Consider the following 18493-nt stretch of genomic DNA (forward strand, 5'->3'; position numbering starts at 1 on the left):
CCACCATCGGGGGATCCCCGAGCACCCCAGCAGCTTTCCTGCACCCTTGGGTGCCCAGCGCCGAGCTGTGCAGCCAGGCAGATCAGCGCCCCGATGGCCTCAGCTCCTCGGCGGTGCTGAGCGAGGGCTCCCCGCCGTGTGCCCCCCCCCCCGTACAGGCACGCACGCGTCCCCCCCTCCTTCCTCGCCCACGTTTGCTCTCCTTTTTTCCAGCACAAAGCCCCGGCACGGTGGGCACGGGGTGGGGGGGGCTGCGGCAGGGTGGGTGCAGCCTGGGGCTGGTGCTAAAACCCTCGCACCAAATCTCAGCCCCAAATCTCAGCCGGGATCGAGCAGGGAACGTTTGCGAAAGGGAAACCGAGGCTGGATCCGGCCTCTCCCAAACCCTGGGAAAAAATATGGGTCAGGTCCTGGCTCGGATTGCCCCAAACGAAGCAGCCCCCAAACCTCGGCAGCCCCAAACCTCGGCACCAGCCCAGAGCCCAGGGGAGGCCTCGGGGCCGCATCCAGCCCCGTCGCATCCCAGCAGCAGCACCCGCAGGGCTCCGCTGCAGACAATAACTCAAAGTTAGCCCTGCGTGGAGCCAGGAGGCAGCGTTACGGGCAGGGCTGCGGCGTGCACGCACGGCTCGGCTGGGTGGCTTTTTGTGTTGGTTTTATTTTTATTTTTATTTTTATTTATTTTTTTTCCAGCCGTGTGTTGCTGCAGCAGAGGGTTTTGCAGGACGGTGCCGCAGTGGAGCGAGGGAGCGCGGGCAGGAGCGGTGACAGCACAGCTCGGGGTCCAGCTTCGCCTCCCTCCTGTGTTTGCCTGATCCCTGCCAGACCCCAGCACATGAAAGGCACGGACAGACCCCAAAAGGGTCGGTGCCGTGCAGGAAGAGGGAGGGGGAAGCTGAAAAAGCAGTGTTTAACCCCAAAATGCACCTGCTGCTGGGCGGGATGTGAGGGCAAAGCGCTGGCTGGGGGGAGCTGGCGGGTGGGAAGGGGAAGGGGCAGGGGCAGGGACCTGGAGGTGGCTGCTGGCCTGCGGGGGGGGGCACTGCTGGGGCGTCAGGATCAGGCCTGCGGTCAGCAGACACCAAAGTTTGGTGCTGGGAAGGGGCTGGCTGCCCCCAGACCCCACAGTGCTTCCCAGGGGAGGCAGGGCACGTCCCGGTGTGCAGGGAGGGAAACTCGTCCGGAGCAGAGCTGGAAGTGACCCGCCACCAATTCCCATCCCATCCCATCCCCATCCCATCCCATCCCATCCCATCCCATCCCATCCCATCCCATCCCATCCCAATCCCATCCCATCCCCATCCCCATCCCATCCCTTTCTCCTCCCGCTGCTTATTCAGAAGCTGCAGGCTCACCCCCCGCTCCCCGTGGCTCCGTGTCCCCACCACTGTCCCCTGCCCTTCCTGGGGCTCCATCCTCCCAGTCCCCAGTACCCCTCGTCCCATTGTCCCCCCCCAACCCCCCCAGCCCTCCCCATGCAGCCCTGCAAGCCGGGGGCCTGCCAGGCCCCTCGTTAGTGGGCGCTGACCTAACGAGGGCTGCGGGTGGGCGCAGTGGGGCACTGGGGGACCCTGCCCTGCCCGGGGGGGGCTGACACCACAGCCCCAAGGGGCAGCGCGTCCCCACAGCCTGCCCCAGGAGGGCTTCTTTTCCTCGTTTATTTTTTTCCCGTGGTGTTTTTGCTCTATGCCAAGGCCAGACAAGGTGTTTTTTAATTTTTTTTTTATTTTTTTATTTATTTTTTTAATGAAGGACTAAGGCCCAGACTGCTCGTGCAGATGGGCCGGGTGCTGTGGCCCAGGGAGGATGAGGGCTGCCAAAATCAGCTGGCGAGGGGTGGGCTCCATCCAGCTGTGGATGTGCTGGGGGGCTCCTCTCAGCAGCCCCCACCGTGGGACCCGGGGGGAGGCTGCAATGATCCCCTGTGGGGCCTCAGCATCCGCTGCCGGGGCCACTGGTGGCCTCCAGCCTCTGTATCCCCTCTTCCCCAGTTTGCCCATCACCACAGCCAAACCCCCACGGGCCTTTTCCAGCTCACCCTGCTCCCTCCCAGCTCTCCCTATTCCCTTCTATCTCCCCCCATTCCCTCCCAGCTTACCCTACTCCCTCTTATTTCACCCTACTCCCTCCCAGCCCACCCCATTCCCTTCCAGCTCACCCTACTCCCTCCCATCTCACCTTATTCCCTCCCCGCTTACCCTATTCCCTTCTATTTTACCCTACTCTCTCTTATCTCACCCTATTCCCTTCCAGCCCACCTTATCCCTTCCCATCTCGCCCTATTCCCCCCTATCTCGCCCTATTCCCCCCATCTCTCCCTATTCCCCCCTATCTCACCCTATTCCCTCCTATCTCGCCCTATGCCCTCCTATCTCGCCCTATTCTCTAACACCCACCCTATTCCCTCCTCTCTCGCCCTATTCTCTAACAGCCCACCCTATTCCCTCCTCTCTCGCCCTATTCCCTCCCAGCCCACCCCATTCCCTCCCCTCCCATCGCAGCCCCCTCTCCCGTTAATTCCGAGCTCCGGGACGCCCCCGGCGCCCCAGGACCCCCGCAAGTCGCCGGGGCGAGAGGAGAGAGGCTGGCGGGAGGGGGATCCCGGGCACCGCTCGGCGGGGCCGCTATATCCCAACCCCAAACCCAACGGGAATTAAAAGGGGGCGGGACGGGGGCGGCCCCGGGCGCGTAGTGGGAGGGGGGAGGGGCGGGGCCGCGCCATGAATGAAAACTCCTGAATGAACCGTGACGTCACAATGGCGGGCCGCCCCGGCAGCGGGGGCCAATCAGCGAGCGAGCCCGCTCCTCCCTCCTCCCCCCGACCGTTCCCCGGAGGGGGCGGGGCAGAGCAAACCCGCGCCCAATAGCGGAGCCGCCCGCGGCCAAAACACAAGCGGCCGACCAATGGGCGAGCGGGGGGGCGGGGCGAGGCGCCGGGGCAGCTGGAAGATTCGAAGCGCGGGGCCGGCGGGGCGGGAGGCGCGGCGGGGACCAATCAGCGCCAGGGGGCGGGGCTCCAAGGGGCAGCCGGGCCCCGCCCCCTCCCGCTCCCCCCCCCCCCCCCCCGGTGTCGGCGCGGCGCGGGGCGCGCTCGGGGCTCCCAGGGCGGCGCTCGGCGGGGGCCCCCCCCAGGACCCCCCCCCGGTGCCCGGTGCCCGGTGCCCCCCCCCGGGCCATGTCGGTGAACATGGAGGAGCTGCGGCACCAGGTGATGATCAACCAGTTCGTGCTGGCGGCCGGCTGCGCCGCCGACCAGGCCAAGCAGCTGCTGCAGGCGGCGCACTGGCAGTTCGAGGTACGGCGCTGGCCCCCCCCCCAAAAAAAAAAACAGGACCCCCCCCGGGAACCCCCCCCCCAGCCATAGATCCCCTCCGTAGACCCCCTCCTGTGGACCCCCTTCCTGTGAGCCCCCCTCCCTGGACCCCCCTGGGGACCCCCCCCCGTTGACCCCCCCCCGTGGACCCCCCCCTTATTGAACCCCCCCCGTGGACCCCCCCCAAATGTACCCCCCCCCACTTGCCCCCCCCCCATACAACCCCCCCATACACCCCTCCTTGTCCCCCCTGTGTCCCCCCCCCGTATACCCTCAATTTACCCCCCCATTGCCCCCCCTGTGTCCCCCCCCCACCCCCATCCATGCCCCCCCCATAACACCCCCCTGTGCCCCCCCCCACCCCAATCACCCCCTCCCCACCCCCCATTTCCTCCCCACCCCCCCCATACACCTTGGGGGGGGGGTCCCAAGTCCCAATAACCCCCCCCCATACAGCCAGGACAGGGCCCTGCTGGGGGGGGGGGGTGGGTCGTGGGTGGGGGGTCCCTGCCGTGTGTCCCCCCCCCATAGGGAGGAAAAAACCGGCCCTATTTACCTGGCCCTATTTACCCGGCCCCATACCGGATCTGCCGGCTGGGCCTCAGCCCTGGGAGGTTGGGGGGGGGGGGGCAAAAAAAGGGGGTGCAGCCCCCCCATGGTGTAAAGGGGGGGGGGGCAGCACCCATGGGTGGTGGTGGGGGGGATTTGGGGTGGGTGCAGGGGCATTGGGGTCCCATGGAGGGGGGGGGGTGGGGATAGGGCTGGGGGTTTAAAGGGGAGGGGATTTATGGATGGGGGGGGGGGATTTAAGGGTGGTGGGGGGGGGGTTGGGGGATTTAAGGGGGGGGGTCCCGGCCCTGTTCGCTCACCCCAAGCCCCGCGTCCCCCCCCCGCAGACCGCCCTGAGCGCCTTCTTCCAGGAGAGCAACGTCCCCGGCAGCCACCACCACCACCAGATGGTAAGGGCCGGGGGGACCCCCCCACACCCCAAAACCGCCCCCCCACACCCCATTAACCCCCCCAAACCCCCCAAACCCCCCCCCGATCCCCTTGTCCCCCCCCCCCGCCAGCCATATTGCCGCCCGCGGCCCCAAGCAGCCAAGATGTCTGCCAGGAAATGGCCGGGCCCGGCCCCGGCACCACCGAGGGGCTTTGGGGGGGTCCAAAGGGGGCCCCAAACCCCCCCCCCGACCTCACCCCACACCCAGGGCACAACCCCAATTGGGGGGGGGGGCTCAGAGGGTGCCGTGTTCCCCCCCCCCGGCCACACTTTGGGTTTTTTTTTTCGCCGCTTTCCCCCCCCCCCCCCCCCCCATGGAGGACGCGAGGGGAAGGAGCGGGGCTGGGCTGAGCCCGGTTCTTTTTTTATTATTTATTTTTATTTTTAATTAATTTTTCATTTTTTTCCCCCTTTTCTGGCGTCTGGGGGGGGCCGGCGGCAAATAGGGAAAACAACATACCCAGGTTGGTGCCTGCCATGCTGCCGTGTCCCCCCCCCGACCCTTTTATTCCCCTCCCCGTCCCATTTTCCTCCCATGTTCGGGTCCCCAAAACCCCCCCAAATCCCCCCAAAATTCCCCCAAAGCCCCCCCAGGAGCAGAGCCCTGTCCCGGTGGCCCCTCTTGGTGTGGGGGGGATTTGGGTTTTTTTCCTTCCTGGCCTCATGGGGGGGCTTCCCCCACCTCCCCCCCACTCTCAAGCCAAAGGGGCGCTTTGGAGAGCTGGCGAGATGCCCCCCCAAAAAAACCCCAAAAGCCCCCAAAAATCAGCTTTGGGAGGGGGGGGGAGAAGGGAGACAGGTTGGGAGCTACGGGGCCGCTTCAGGCCCCAAAATGCTCAAAAAATGCTCAAAAAATAATAATAATTATTATTTTTTATAATTATTCCCCCCCATCGCCACAGAAAGCTCGGGGGCGAAACACCCACGGGGGGGGCCCAGACCCTACAAAAGGGAAGGGCCGGGGGGGGTCAGGGCTGCGTCCCCCCCTCCCCCAGGATTTCCTACCCCCTTCCCCAACCCCACTGGGTTTTGGGGCAGCCCAGCTCCACGTGGGGCCAAGCGGTTCCCCCCCATACACGGGGGCCCCCCCCCAGCGAGGGGCACCCCAAAATCCCACCCCAAAATCCCACCCCAAATCCCTCCTGGCACCAGGAAGCTCCTGGCCAGCTGCTGTTTGTTATTATTTTTTTTTTTAACCAATCCTGCTCATTTCACCCCAAAAAGGCCGCGCTGCGTCCCGCCTCCTCGGGCCGGAGCTGCTGTTTGCCCACAGCTGGTTTTGGGGTATTTTTATTTTTATTTTTTTTTTTTAAAAAAGGAGCCTCTCGAGGTTAGCAGAGCGCTGTTGTGGATCGAACATTTTTTTGGATACTGCCAAATTTAGTTTTTTTTTAAGAAAAAAAGAAATAGGGAAGAGAAGCCGGCTTAGCACCGCCCCGAGGTGAGCTCAGGGACAAGCGCAGGATGGGGTTGGAAAACAACAAAAAAAACCCCAAACCCCACACGCGGCCGCCTGCATGGGGTAGAGGTCCGGCTGGCCCTGCTGGCGTTTTGGGGCGCAGCTCCGTGACCCCAAAAAGGGGGATAAAGGTGAGCACCGTGGGAAGCTGCAGGATGAGGAGCTGCTCCCCACAGAGCCACCTGTGGGGTTTTTGGCCCCACAGCAGGTCCAGGGCAGGTGGAGGGATGTGGAGCAGCGCTGCTGGCTCACGGGGGGGGCTTTTCCCCAGCCCCAAATCCTCAAGCTGCAGCAGGGACCCCACAAATATCCCATAACGCAGACCCCTCCCGGGTCAGGGGCTTCGGGGTGGGTCCAGGTGTGAAACCCTACACACATTCCCAAACGCACCCCAAAACCGCTCCTCTCGGACATCCCATGGATCAGCTCCAGTGATCCCAGCCCACAACCCTTTTGGGTTTTTCAAAACCCTTTTGGGTTTTCTCCCACAGCAGGAGAAAACCCATGGGGGCTGTCCCCGTCCCACCCCACACCACCCCCAAAACCCAGCAGGGGCGGCGGCAGCGTTTGTCACGGGTTTTGTGGAGTGATTTTGGGGGAAATGTCCGGCAGGGGGTAATTTTATGGGTTTAGGGGAGCCCTCAGGGGGTGCAGCGCTCACCCCACACCCAGGGACCCTCATCCAGACCCCACCAGCACAGCGCTGGGGACCCCGATGGTGACCAGAGCCCGGCTGGGGGGGACCCCATAACGCAGTTTGGCAGCCAGTGTTGGGACCCCACAGACAGGACCTGAAACACCCCATGGGGACCCTAAAATACCCCATAGGGACCCTAAATATACTGTGGGGATCCTGGATGTCCTATTGGAGACCCTAAACATCCCGTGGGGACCCTGGATGCCCCACAGGGATGCTAAATGTCCTGAGGGAACCCCAAACACCCCATGGGGACCCTAAATGCCCCATGGGGTTCTCCAGACGCCCCATGGGGTTCTCCAGACGTCCCGTGGGGACCCTAAATGCCCTGTTGGGGACCTTAAACACCCCATGGGGGCCCTGGATATCCCGTTGGGGACCCTAAATGCCCCCATGGGGATGCTAACCCCCCCCATTGGGGATCTTAAACACCCCACTGGGGACACTAAATGTCTCATGGGGGACCCCAAACACCCCATGGGGGACTCCAGACATCCCATGGGGATGCTAAGTGTCCATGGGGACCCTAAACGCCCCATGGGGAACCCCAAACGTCCCATTGGGGAACCCTAAACACCCTATTGGGGATGCTAAATGTCCCATGGGGACACCAGACATCCCATTGGGGACCCCAAACGTCCCATTGGGAACCCGAAACCCCCCATGGGGACCCTGGCTGTCCCATTGGGGACCGTAAACGCCCCCATGGGGATGCTAACCCCCATCATTGGGGACCCTAACTGCCCCATGGGGACCCTAAACGTCCCATTGGGGACCCCAAACATCCCGTTGGGGATGCTAAATGTCCCGTGGGGACCCCAAACATCCCATTGGGGACCCCAAACGTCCCATTGGGGACCCCAAATGTCCCATTGGGGACCCTAAATGTCCCGTGGGGACCCCAAACGTCCCATTGGGAACCCGAAACCCCCCACGGGGCCCCTGGCTGTCCCGTGGGGGCCCCTAAGCACCCCGATCTCCTCTCCCCACAGATGTGCACCCCGAGCAACACGCCGGCCACTCCGCCCAACTTCCCGGACGCCCTGGCCATGTTCTCCAAGCTGCGGACGTCGGAAACCCTACAAAGCAGCAACAGCCCCATCCCCTCTATGGCCTGTTCCCCCCCGGGCAGTTTCAGCCCTTTTTGGGCTTCGTCCCCCCCCATCGGGCAGGGGCAGGGGCAGGGGGGGCAGCAGCAGCAGCAGCAGCAGCCCCCTCCCTGGCTGCCCCCTTCGTCGCCCACCTCCCACGGGCTCCATCACCACCACCACCACCTGCACCCCCCCGCCCCGCCGCCCGCCGCCCCCCCACACAAAGCCGTGGCCACCATGGACGGGCAGAGATAAGGTTGGGGATGCCCGGGGGGGGGGGGGGGGGTCAGGGGGGGGGGGTGTTTTTTGGGGAGGGGGGGGGGAGCCAGGGCGTTCGGAGCTGGGGGCTTCCTGAGAAACGCACTGGAATCCTTTTTTTTTTTAGGTTTTATTAATTTTTTTTTTTTTTTGGGGGTGGGGGGGGACAAGCTCCCAGCGAGAGGCCCCCGGAGCCTCTTCCACGAGTCGCCAGCTGGTTTTTTGTTTTTTTTTTCTCCTCCCCCCTCCCTATTTTTTTTTTTTTTTTAATATATAACTATAATATATAAATCTATCTAATGTATATAAACCCAGAAGGAAGGAGCGAGCAGGCACGGAGGGCGTTGTGCCCCCCCCCCCCAAGGAAAGGTAGGGGGGGAGGAAACCCAAACCCAAAGGGATGGAGAGGTGGGGGATGGACCCCCCCCATGTGTCCGTCCCCCCCCGGACCCGAGGAAGCTCTGGGTGCTCGTTGCTGCGCTCTGGCTCCCCAAAATCCAGCCTGGCTTCTTGCACAGCCCCCCCCCAAACACCCCCCCCGCCAGCCCCCGACCCCTTCCTCGAGGAAGGGGGGGCTGTGATTTAATAGGGTGATGCCCCCCCCCCGCCCCGATCCCTGCGACTCCTCCAGGGGGGTGTGGGGCAGGGGGTGCTGCGGGGGGGTGTTGGGTTTGGTTTGTTTTTTGTTTTTTTTTTTTTTTAGTTTTCAAATCAAATCTTGCTTAAAAAAAAAAAAAAAGACAAAAAGAAAAAAAAAAAAAAAAGGAAAACAGGTTGAAAGGTTTTTTATTAATTTAAAAATAATAAAATAAAAAAAAAAATCAGTTTTTTAACAGCAGCTGTCCCTGACTTCTCTCTGCGCTACGGGGGCGCCGGCAGGAACCGAGGGTGACCTTGGGGACATCTGTGGGGTCTGGTCCCTGTAGGATCTGATCTCTGGGGGATCCTGTCCCTGTAGGGTTTGGTCCCTGTAGGATCTCCCAGGGATCTCCCAGCCCCACCAGGCACCGTGGGATCGCTGCCATCAGGAGCCAGCACGTGTCCCTGTGACTGCTGTCCCCAAAAACTGGGGATCGGGGCCGGCAGCGCTGGGTTTTCCTGCTGTTCCCAGTGTTTTTAGGCAAATCCCACACTCAGGATGGGGTTTCCCAAACATCCCCTCTTGCAGACACAGCCAGACCCCTGCCAGCACCCCAACGTCTCTTTGGGGACCCCCTGGGGGACACCAGCAAGGGCTGGGGCACACAGCCCCGATCCTATAGGGACGCACCAGCTGGGATGGGGACCCCAAAGACAAAAAAAGGGGAAAAAAAAAGCCCCCACTGGGGCCACTCACCCACAGCACCCATGGCTAAAGGGGGGCCCACCCCTGGGTGCTGGGGTTTATGGGGGAACTGGGCCCCGCTGTGTGTGTATGGGGGGGGCGAGCCCGGAGCCCAGCTGGGCCTCATCCCACAAATGGGATTAGGCTCGGGGCTGCCCTTTGCTGGCTGCTTTTCTCTGGGTTTTCCCCATTTTGGCCCCAGAGGTGGCACCGGGGGACCCCAGACCCACTGGGGTACGGCCCTGGGGTGCTCTGCCCTTGGGGACCCCCCCACAAAGCAGGATTTTAGCCCCTATTTCCCCCCCTAAAGACCAAACCCGTTGGGACAACGCACCAAAAGGGGGGTTGGTGTGGGGCCAAAGGAGGAGGGGACACCCAGGATGACACAGGGGATCCCCTCGTGGTTTCTGGGCACGGGAGAGGTGAACCTAAAAGAGGGGGACCCAAAGCACCCCCCCGGCCCCTCCAAGCCAGCGCCTCGAGGTGGAGAGCCACCGGCACCACAGCAATAAACCCGGCCCCATAAACACCCCGTGGGTAAAGAAACCCCACGTGGCTGCTGTGGGGTCTGGCCCCTCTCTGCACAAAGGATTTGGGATCTCGGTGCCATTCCCATAACCTGTGATGGCCGGGCTGGTGCCACCCCGAGCAGAAAAACGCAGCCGGCGGTGATGGGGGCGCGTGTGAGGGGGGCTGGGGGTGTAGGTCGGGGTGTAGGTCGGGGTGTAGGGAGGTGTGGGTGTAGGGAAATAGGGATGGAAGGGTGTAGGGAGAAAGGATGTAGGATATAAGGATGTGAGGAGGTGGGGATGGGTGGATTTAAGGAGGTGAGGATGCAGGGATGCAAGGATGTAAGGACAAAGGGCTGTAAGGATGTAGGGTGGAAAGGATGGAAGGATGTAGGGATGAAAGGATGTAGGGATATAGGAACATGAGGAGGTAGGGATGTAGGAAAGTATGGCTGTAGGGACGGAAGGAGGCATGGTTTGTAGGGACAGAAGGATGTAGGGACAGAGGGATGCAAGGAGGTATGAATGTAGGGACGTAGGGATGGAGGGAAGTATGGCTGTGAGGACGTAGGGAGGCGTGGATATAGGGGAGTACGGCTCGAAGGGTGTCAGGATTTGGGGTGTAAGGACGTAGGGGGGCACGGATATAGGGACGCAGGGATGGAGGCAGCCCTGCAGCAGGGAACGAGCCCCCCGCGATCCCACAGCAGGGCCGCTGACGGCCAAACCAACCCCGCTGCCAGCTGCCCGTCCACCGCCCTTTATTGCTCCTGCCCGACCCCCCCGTGTGGTGCCCAGGGGGGGCTCCCAGCCGAGCCCCCCCGGCCCCTCTCCGCTCTTGGGGTCTCTCTCCCGTCCTGCGGCGCCCACGGGGGCGAGGGGAGCCCCGGTCCTTGGGGGACGCGGCCGTGGGGGTGCCTGGGGGTGCCTGGGGGGGGGGGGGAGGAGGCAGACACAGGGGTTAATCCCCGTGGGGTGTCCCGCATGTGGGGAGGGGGCTACCCACACCGCGCCCCCCCCCCAGGCCGTACCGTCCTTCCCCACCAGCGCAGGCAGCCGCAGGTCCCGCCGGCCCTTGTAGATGTGCCCGTCCTGGCCCAGCAGCTCCACCTCGTCCTGCTGGGGAAGGAGCCGGGGAGCGGGGCCAGCACCGCAGGGACCCCCCCCACACCCCAACCCCGACCCCAACCCCACGGGGACCCCCCCACCCCCCAAAAAAACCAACCCAGCACCCTGGAAAAGCGAGGCGCGCTCCCCTCGCCGAGGTGCCCAGCGCCTCGGGTCGGATCCTTACCTTCACGGGGGGCCCGCTGTGGGGCTGGGGGTGTCCGGGGGTGCAGGGCGGGAGGTGCTGGAGCTGGGGGCTGCGCCGCTGCTGCGGGGGGGGCCGGGTGTGCTGCCCCCCACAGCGCCGCGGCACCCGCAGGTACCCGCACCCGGCCCCGCATTCCCTGCGGGGTGGGCGCGGGTGGGTGCTCTGGGGGGGAGCCGTCCCTCTCCGGCCCCCCCAGAGGCTGTTGGGGAGGGGGACAGGGCACGGCTGGCAGCCGGGGACGTGTCCCCGATGTCCCCGATGTCCCCAATGTCCCTGTGACCCCCTACCTGCGGCCGAGCTGCCGTAGGGGCTGCGGCTCGAAGATGGCGTGGGGGCGCACGGAGAGGCGCGGGGGCAGCGGTGGCATGGGTGGGATGGTCACGATGTGCCTGGGGAGGGCACGGGGGGGGCAATAAGTCACCCTGCCCCGAGATGGGCACCCCAGGGAGCTCACCGGTGGCCCTGGGGGGTCCCCTGCTGCCAGCACCGAGCTGGGCAGGGCTGAGGGGGGGACTGGGGGGACTGGGACCCCAATGGGCAGCACCCCCCCAAACCCACGGCACCCAGTGAAGCCCTCGGCACCCAGGGAGCAGCCGAGCCCCCCAGGGGTACTCACGGGCCAGGCACCACCATGCGCAGGGGCCGGTCGCAGGACACGCAGTGGAAATGGGCCAGGAGCTGCCTGCGGAGGGAAGGGGCTGGGTGAGAGCGGGGCAGGCGGGGAACGGGGCAGTAATTAGCACTAATTACAGCCCGGCGTACGGCTGGGGGGCACATCGGGGCCGAGCTGCGCACCTCGGGGCGTCGCATCCCTGTCCACACCCTCACCTCCCCCAAAAAACCCTTCGTGCCCACGCTGAAGCTTCGGTTGGGGAGCACCTCATCACCCAGGGGCACCCCCACGCTGCCGTGGGGTAGCAGGGAGCTGATTTAATGCCCTCGATGCCACCGGCACCCCTTGGGCACCACTGGTTGGGGATGCTCTTATTTTAGGATCCTTATTGCATGGGGAAGGGTGGAACAAATCCCCGGGACACGGTCCTGGGCACGGGGGGAGGATGTGCAGGGACAGCTGAGCTTGCTTTGATCTGGTGAATCGAGGGCTGGGGAGCAGCGAGCCTGCAGGGATTGCGTTGCAGCGTGGCCACCGCAGGGCTGGGGGAGCTGGAGGGACCCGAGCAGAGCGTCCCCAGCTGTCCCCAGCTGTCCCCAGCTGTCCCCGAGGTGCTCACTTCCTAATCCCAGCGGCATCGTCGGCCTCTGCCTGCGGTGCCCGCGCCTCGAGCTGCCTCAGGATGCTCCTGCAGCGCTCCTCCAGCTGCTGCCGCAGCGGTGCCAGCTCCAGGCGGTCCAGCTGGGGGTGGCACAGCCCCTGAGCGAGCTGCCACCGCCAGCCCTGCTGGCACAGCGCCGGGGCCACCGGGGCCACCAAAGCCCGGAGGGGTGACCCAGCTCGGCGGGGTGCCCTCGGGGTGGAGCAGGGGGCTGGGAAGCGGGGACGAGCCGGGCTGTACCTTGGAGCCCAGCTCCTCCACGAGCTTCTGCTGGACGCGGTGCCAGCCCTGCTCCTGCCCCGTCACCTTGCTCAGGGTGTCCTCGATCATCTTACTCAGCTGCTCCACGGCGGCGTCAAACTGGGCGCAGCTCACCTTGCCGGCCAGCGCGGCTCTGTCTGCCTTCTGGGGATGGGAACGGGGACAAGTGGCACCGGGGGACCCCAGCCCAGCCCCTTCCTGGCAGGGGGGCTCCTGCTGACAAAACGCCGGGACCCCTCGACGTCTCACCACTTCGATTTCCAGCACCAGCTCCTCCTTGTCCGCCTTCTCCTTCTGCAGCCTCTCCAGGGACTGGAACAGAGCCTTGGAAAGCAGCAGGAGCCCGGTGAGCGGCGCTGGGACCTCAGCAGGCAGCGGGGACCTCGCCATGCCCAGCCCTGGGGATCCCGAAGCCACCCACCTCGATGTCCTTCTGCTTCTGCTGATGGTCGTCCACCAGGTTCCCCGTGACCGAGCCCAGCTTCTCGCAGTCCCCCTGCACTTGCAGGATGGCAGCCTGGATGCTCTTCAGCAGCTCCTCATCCTCCTGCGAGGAGGAAGGCGAGGGCGCGGCGCTGAGCGGGGGACCCGACCCGGCGTCCAAAAAACCTTTGACACCCCTTCTCCAGTCCCCCGACGCCGACACCTCCGTACCCATCTCCTCCCGGGGAGCTGCCGGGTGGCCTTGCCCATGGCCTGCCGTGCCAGGACGGAGTCCACCAGCTCCTGGAGCTGCTCGTAGCGCCGCAGCAGCTGCCCGAGCTGCGCCCCGACGTCGGCGCTGCAGACGGGGCACTCGGCCGGCACCGGCTCCGCGCCACTGGGGCTGCCGTCGGGGGAAGCGTCCGGCCCCACGGTGCCACCCAGCAGCGACCTCAGCTCGTCCAGCTGGAAACGGGGAGAGGGAAGCGGCTCCCAGCTGGGCTGCTGGTGGCCCCCAAGCCCCCCCCGGGAGGCGCGGTGGCCTCCCAGGGGGCAGGGGGCAACAGGGGGGACGTGGCACCGAGAGGTGTCCCCCTCTGGCTCTCCACCTGCTCCTGTAGGTGCCCGGCCGTGGTGGCCACCAGCTGCTCCAGCGTGGCCTTGGCCGCGTCCTGCTGCTCCCTCAGCTCCCTCAGCTCCTTCCTCAGCTCCTGCAGCAGGGACCTGGGTGGCGAGACGGGGTGTGGGGAGGCTTGGCCGCTAAAAGGGGGACCCCTCGCCCCCAAACCGAGCTGCTCGCAGCCCCTGGGGGGTGGCAGCCCCCTTCCCGTCCCCTTACCCCAAGCTGTCACCGGATTTCTCTGCTCCTCCAGCTGACCCCAGCTCCCTGAGGGCGTCCTGCAGCTGCTTGATCTGGGGCGGCGGTGGCAGATCAGGGCACGGCCCCCACACAAGGGGACCTTTGGGGTCCCCTCCGTGCCCGGATCACCTCCGGATCACCCGGATCACCGCCGCCCCCTCACCTTCTCCCCCTGGCCCTGCAGGTCGCTGGCCAGGCCCTGCAGGGAGCCCACGCGGCCCCGGAGGTCGGCCAGCAGCGCGGTGACGCTCTCCTGGTCTGCGGGGACACGGGGACACAGCCCCCATCAGGGGCTCCAGGCACGATGCCTCCCCCCTCTCCCCCACCGCCTCCCCAGTTCACCCCAGTGCTCCCAGCCCGCCCCGAGCCTTCAGGCTCCCAACCCCGCAGCACCCCAGGGTGCCCCCCAACCACTTTTAGAGCCCATGGCCCCCCCTCCAGGTTCTCACCTCCCTCCGGGAGGAGCAGACGCAGCTCCTGGAGCTCGGCACGGTCCGATTTGGTGGCCTCCAGCTGGGCCACCTGGCCCTGCAGGGTGGCACAGAGGCGGCCAAGCTCGGCGACCTGCTGCAGGGCCTCGGCCAGCCCCGGCACGGCACCTGTGGGGCCGGCATCGGGGGGCATTTGGGGTCCCCGGGCGGTGGGTGACAGGGGCCGGGCAGCCACGGGGGGCTGCGCCTCGGGGCGAGCGGCGCCCACCCCCGTCCCCCGAGCACCCGGGGTGGGTTCAGCGCCAGGGAGGCTGGGTGCTGTGCTGGGGGGGCTCGGCTGGACCCCTTCTTCTCTTCCTCCTCCTCCTCTTCCTCCTCCTCCTCCATCTCTTCCTTCTCCTTGGGGCCAGGGAGGTGCTGTCTGCGTCCCCATAGTGGTGGTCGGGGTGCTGGGGGACCCCAGCTGTGTCCCCGGGGTGGTCCCGTGGGTGCCGGGGGACCCTGGCTGCATCCCTGGGGGGGTCTCATGGGCTCCAGGGGACTCCCACTGTGTCCCTCGGGTGGTCCCATGGGTGCTGGGGGACTCCAGGCCGGTGCCGTGGGTGCCGGGGGACCCTGGCTGTGCCCCCAGGGTGGTGATTTGGGTGCCAGGACCCTCCGGCTGTGCCCCCGGGGTGGAAGTTTGGGTGCTGAGGGACCCTGGCTGAGCTCCCAGGGCGGAGATTTGGGTGCCAGGACCCCCCGGCTGTGCCCCCGGGGTGGTGATTTGGGTGCCAGAGACCCCTGGCTGTGCCCCCAGGGTGGAGATTTGGGTGCCAGGGCCCCCCGGCTGTGTCCCCAGGGCGGTGGCACCGGCACCAGCTGTCCCCATGCGGTCGGGGGCAGCTCCTGCCCGGCTCCAGGAGGCCACCGATGCTCTCCGCGTCCCCGCTCGCGTCCCCATGGTGCGGGGCCGTGTCCCCGCTGTCCCCTCGCCGGTGCCGGGCGCTGGCTGCGTCCCCCCGGGGGTCCCCCCGCGCTCGGTGCCCTCCTCGCCCGATTCGGGGGACTCGGAGGAGGACTCGGAGGCTGCAGCCTGGCTCCCGGCAGCCTCCTGGGGAGAAGAAATTTTGGGGAACAAATTTATGGGGTCGCACAACGGGAACCGGGGAAACCATCGGGCTCCCCCGGTGCAGCACACCCGGTTCTGTCCCCGGTGTCCGGCACCTACCCCATCGCTCTCCGGGCTCGCCCCGCTGCGGGGTCCCCGCTGCTGCTCGCCCACCTACAGGGAAGGAAAAGGGGGGTCAGGATTTTGGGGTACGCCCCCCAAAAAATATTTTCTTCCCCCCTTCCTTGCTCCCGCCCACGGTGCACGGGGCGGCACCCGCTGGGACACGAGGGTCCCATCCCCTTGTGGGTCCCCGTCCCCATGAGCAGTGGGGTGGGGATGGGGGAGGCAGGGCTGGGGGCCCCGTCCCCATCCCGGGGGCCGCTCACCAGGCCCAGCAGCTCCTTGATCCCACAGATGTCCTTGGCCATAAGGGACTGCGCCGCCTTCACCCCGCTGATGGCCTCCAGGAGGTCCCGGGGCACAGACGGGGTCTGGAAGGGACCGGGGATGGGGAGACCCCATAAGGGCCGCACAGCCCCCAGGGATCAGGCTGCGTGCTTGTGGGGTGGGGGGGAACACCAAAAGGAACCCAAAAAAAACCCCCAAAACCTCACCTGGGTGCTGTCCCCATCCCTCGCTTCGCTCCTCTCCGGCCCCACAGCGGGGGCTGCGGAGCCCCCCGGGGGTCCCGGGGTGGGCTGGGGGGGCTGCCCGCCGGGGGGGGCGGGTTGTGGGGTGGGCTGTGGGGTGGGCGCGGGTTGTGGGGTGGGCACGGGGAGGTGCAGCAGCCCCAGGTGCTGCAGCAGGGCGCGCAGGAGGCTGTGCAGGGCCGTGAAGTTGACGGCCCCCACCTCGGGGGTGCCGATGGCCGCGTCCAGCAGCTCGGCCAGGCTGGGGGGGGGCAGCGCCGCCATGGCCTGCGGGGAAAGGGGAGGGGGCTGCAGCCTTCAGCCTCATCATCATCATCATCACCACCACCCGTTCCAGGGAAAACCCTAACCCAATCCCACCCCCGTATCCCCCTTCCCCGTTTCCTACACCCCCATATAAATCCCTATACCCCCAATCCCTCTAGTCCACCCCAAATCCCCGTGCCCCCCCCACCCGCAAAATCCCCATGGACCCCAAAACTCCCCCCCCCCCAAATTCCCGATACCCCCACAAGCCCCATACCCCGCCAAATTCTGGTAGCCCCCCCCCCAATCCCCTTACCCCCCCGTACCCTCCCCATCCCATACACCACCCCCTAAATCCCCACACCCCCCCCAGCCCCCCAAATCCCCATAACCCCACAAATCCCCTTCCTGATCCCCATCCCCCATCTCGTACCCTGTCCCCAAATCCCCATAGCCCCCCCAATCCCTGTAACCCCCATCCCCATACCTCGTCCCCAAAATCCCTATAACCCCCCAAATCCCCATTCCCCCCCCAAATCCCCACATGCTCCAAAATCCCCATTACCCCCCAAAATCCCCATTCCCCCCCCATATCCCCATACTCACTAAAATCCCCATTACCCCCCAAATCCCCATGACCCCCCAAATCCTCCCATGCCCCAAAATCCCCATTTCCCCCCAAAACCCCCCATGCCCCCCAAATTCCTATAACCCCCCCATACCCCATTCTCCCTAAAATCACCATAACTCCCCCAAATCCCCATCCCCCCCCAAATCCCCCATGCCCCCAAATCCCCATAACTCTCCCAAATCCCCATCCCCCCCCAAATCCCCCCATGTCCCCCAAATCCCCCCATTTCCCCCCAAATCCCATTCCCCCTCCCACCCCCGTCCCCCCCCGCACCGCCGCCTGCCGCCTCTCTCCGCCCGCCTCCCTTGGGCCCGCCCCCTCCCGCCTCTCATTGGCCGCCGCCCGCCGCTCCCCGCCTCCTATTGGCCGCGCCGGCTGTCCGCGTGCGCCTGTGTTTACCGGGCGCGTGCCGCGGCGTTCCCCGTTGCTAGGCGACGCCTCGCGCCCCCCCCGGCATAGCCACGCCCCCTGGCGCTATAACCACGCCCCCTGGCGGCTTGGCCACGCCCCTGGCCCCCACTCGCCCCTTGCCCCCCCCATCCCCAAGGGCACGGTTTTGGGGGGGGTCTCGGGGGAGGGGGGTGCTCCTAAGGGCTTTGTAGGGCTGGGTCTGTGCTGCGGGACCCTGATTCCTTCTGCCTGGACCCCAAATATCCCAAAACCACCCCAAATACCCCAAAGTACCCCCAAAAGCACCCCAAATACCCCCAAAACCATCCCAAATCAGCCTCAAAACCACCCCAAACCAGCCCCAAATAACCCCCAAACCACCCCAAATACCCCCAAAACCACCCCTAAACCACCCTAAACCACCCCAAATACCCCCCAAACTAGCCCCCAAACTAGCCCCCAAAGCACCCCAAATTAGCCCCAAACACCCCCAAAAGCACCCCAAATACCCCCAAAAGCACCCCAAATACCCCCAAAACCACCCCAAAAACCCCCAAGGTAAGGGGTGACATCAATGAGCTGCTCGGGGACGCAGCCTGCAGGGCCCCAGGGCTGGGCTCTGCCCCTCAGACAGACCCAGGCAGGGGGCAGGCAGCCGGCCGTGGGGTGCTGCCCACCGCAGAGCGATCCCAAAACGATCCCAAAGCTCTGCGGGGTCCCCGAGGCGCCACAGCCCCAGCCACGCAGCTACAGGAACACAAACTTCTTTTCCCTTACTGATTAAAGCCCCACTGCCTCCCTTGTCCCACGAGGCACCCCCCAGCCCCCAGGGAAGCAGGAGGCGGAGCAGACCCATTTGTCTTCTGAAGGATGCTCAACCTCCCTTTTGGGGCATTAAAATAAAGTATATAGACCCCTGGATTTATTTTTCTGGTTCGGGACCCCAAAGCCCTGTGCGGGGACTGAGGAAAAGCTGAAAAAAGCCCTGGAAAAGGCAGAGGGATAAAGAACTTCGTGAAGAGCTCATCAGCACGCTGCTCCAGCCCCGTGGGATGAGGGCAGGACACCGGAGCAGCCCTCACCACTCACGTCTGGCCACGAGGCAGGTCGGGATCCTACAAGGCACAGGGTCACTTCGAGGAAGGAGGCTGCAGGCTGCCCCCTGAGCCTGCTTCCAGCAAAAACCTGGGCAGAAGGACTCACTGAGCAGCAGCCACGATCAATCCTATGCTCTTTATTGCAGATTCAGTGTTAGTGTTCCGGAGAGCC

The 18493-nt window shown here is 65.2% G+C and overlaps 1 protein-coding gene across 1 annotated transcript; it reads left to right on the plus strand.

The window, feature by feature from the left end:
- Positions 1-3161: 3161 nt before the first annotated feature.
- Positions 3162-7817, plus strand: UBALD2 (UBA like domain containing 2). The gene is made up of 3 exons (XM_032199736.1): positions 3162-3295; positions 4210-4272; positions 7462-7817. Exons 1-3 carry the CDS (start codon positions 3176-3178, stop codon positions 7813-7815), a joined length of 537 nt encoding a protein of 178 aa, XP_032055627.1. The 5' UTR covers positions 3162-3175; the 3' UTR covers positions 7816-7817.
- Positions 7818-18493: the final 10676 nt, after the last annotated feature.

This window comes from Aythya fuligula, chromosome 18, assembly GCF_009819795.1.
Source record: "Aythya fuligula isolate bAytFul2 chromosome 18, bAytFul2.pri, whole genome shotgun sequence".
In the NCBI taxonomy this organism is placed as follows: Eukaryota; Metazoa; Chordata; class Aves; order Anseriformes; family Anatidae; genus Aythya; species Aythya fuligula.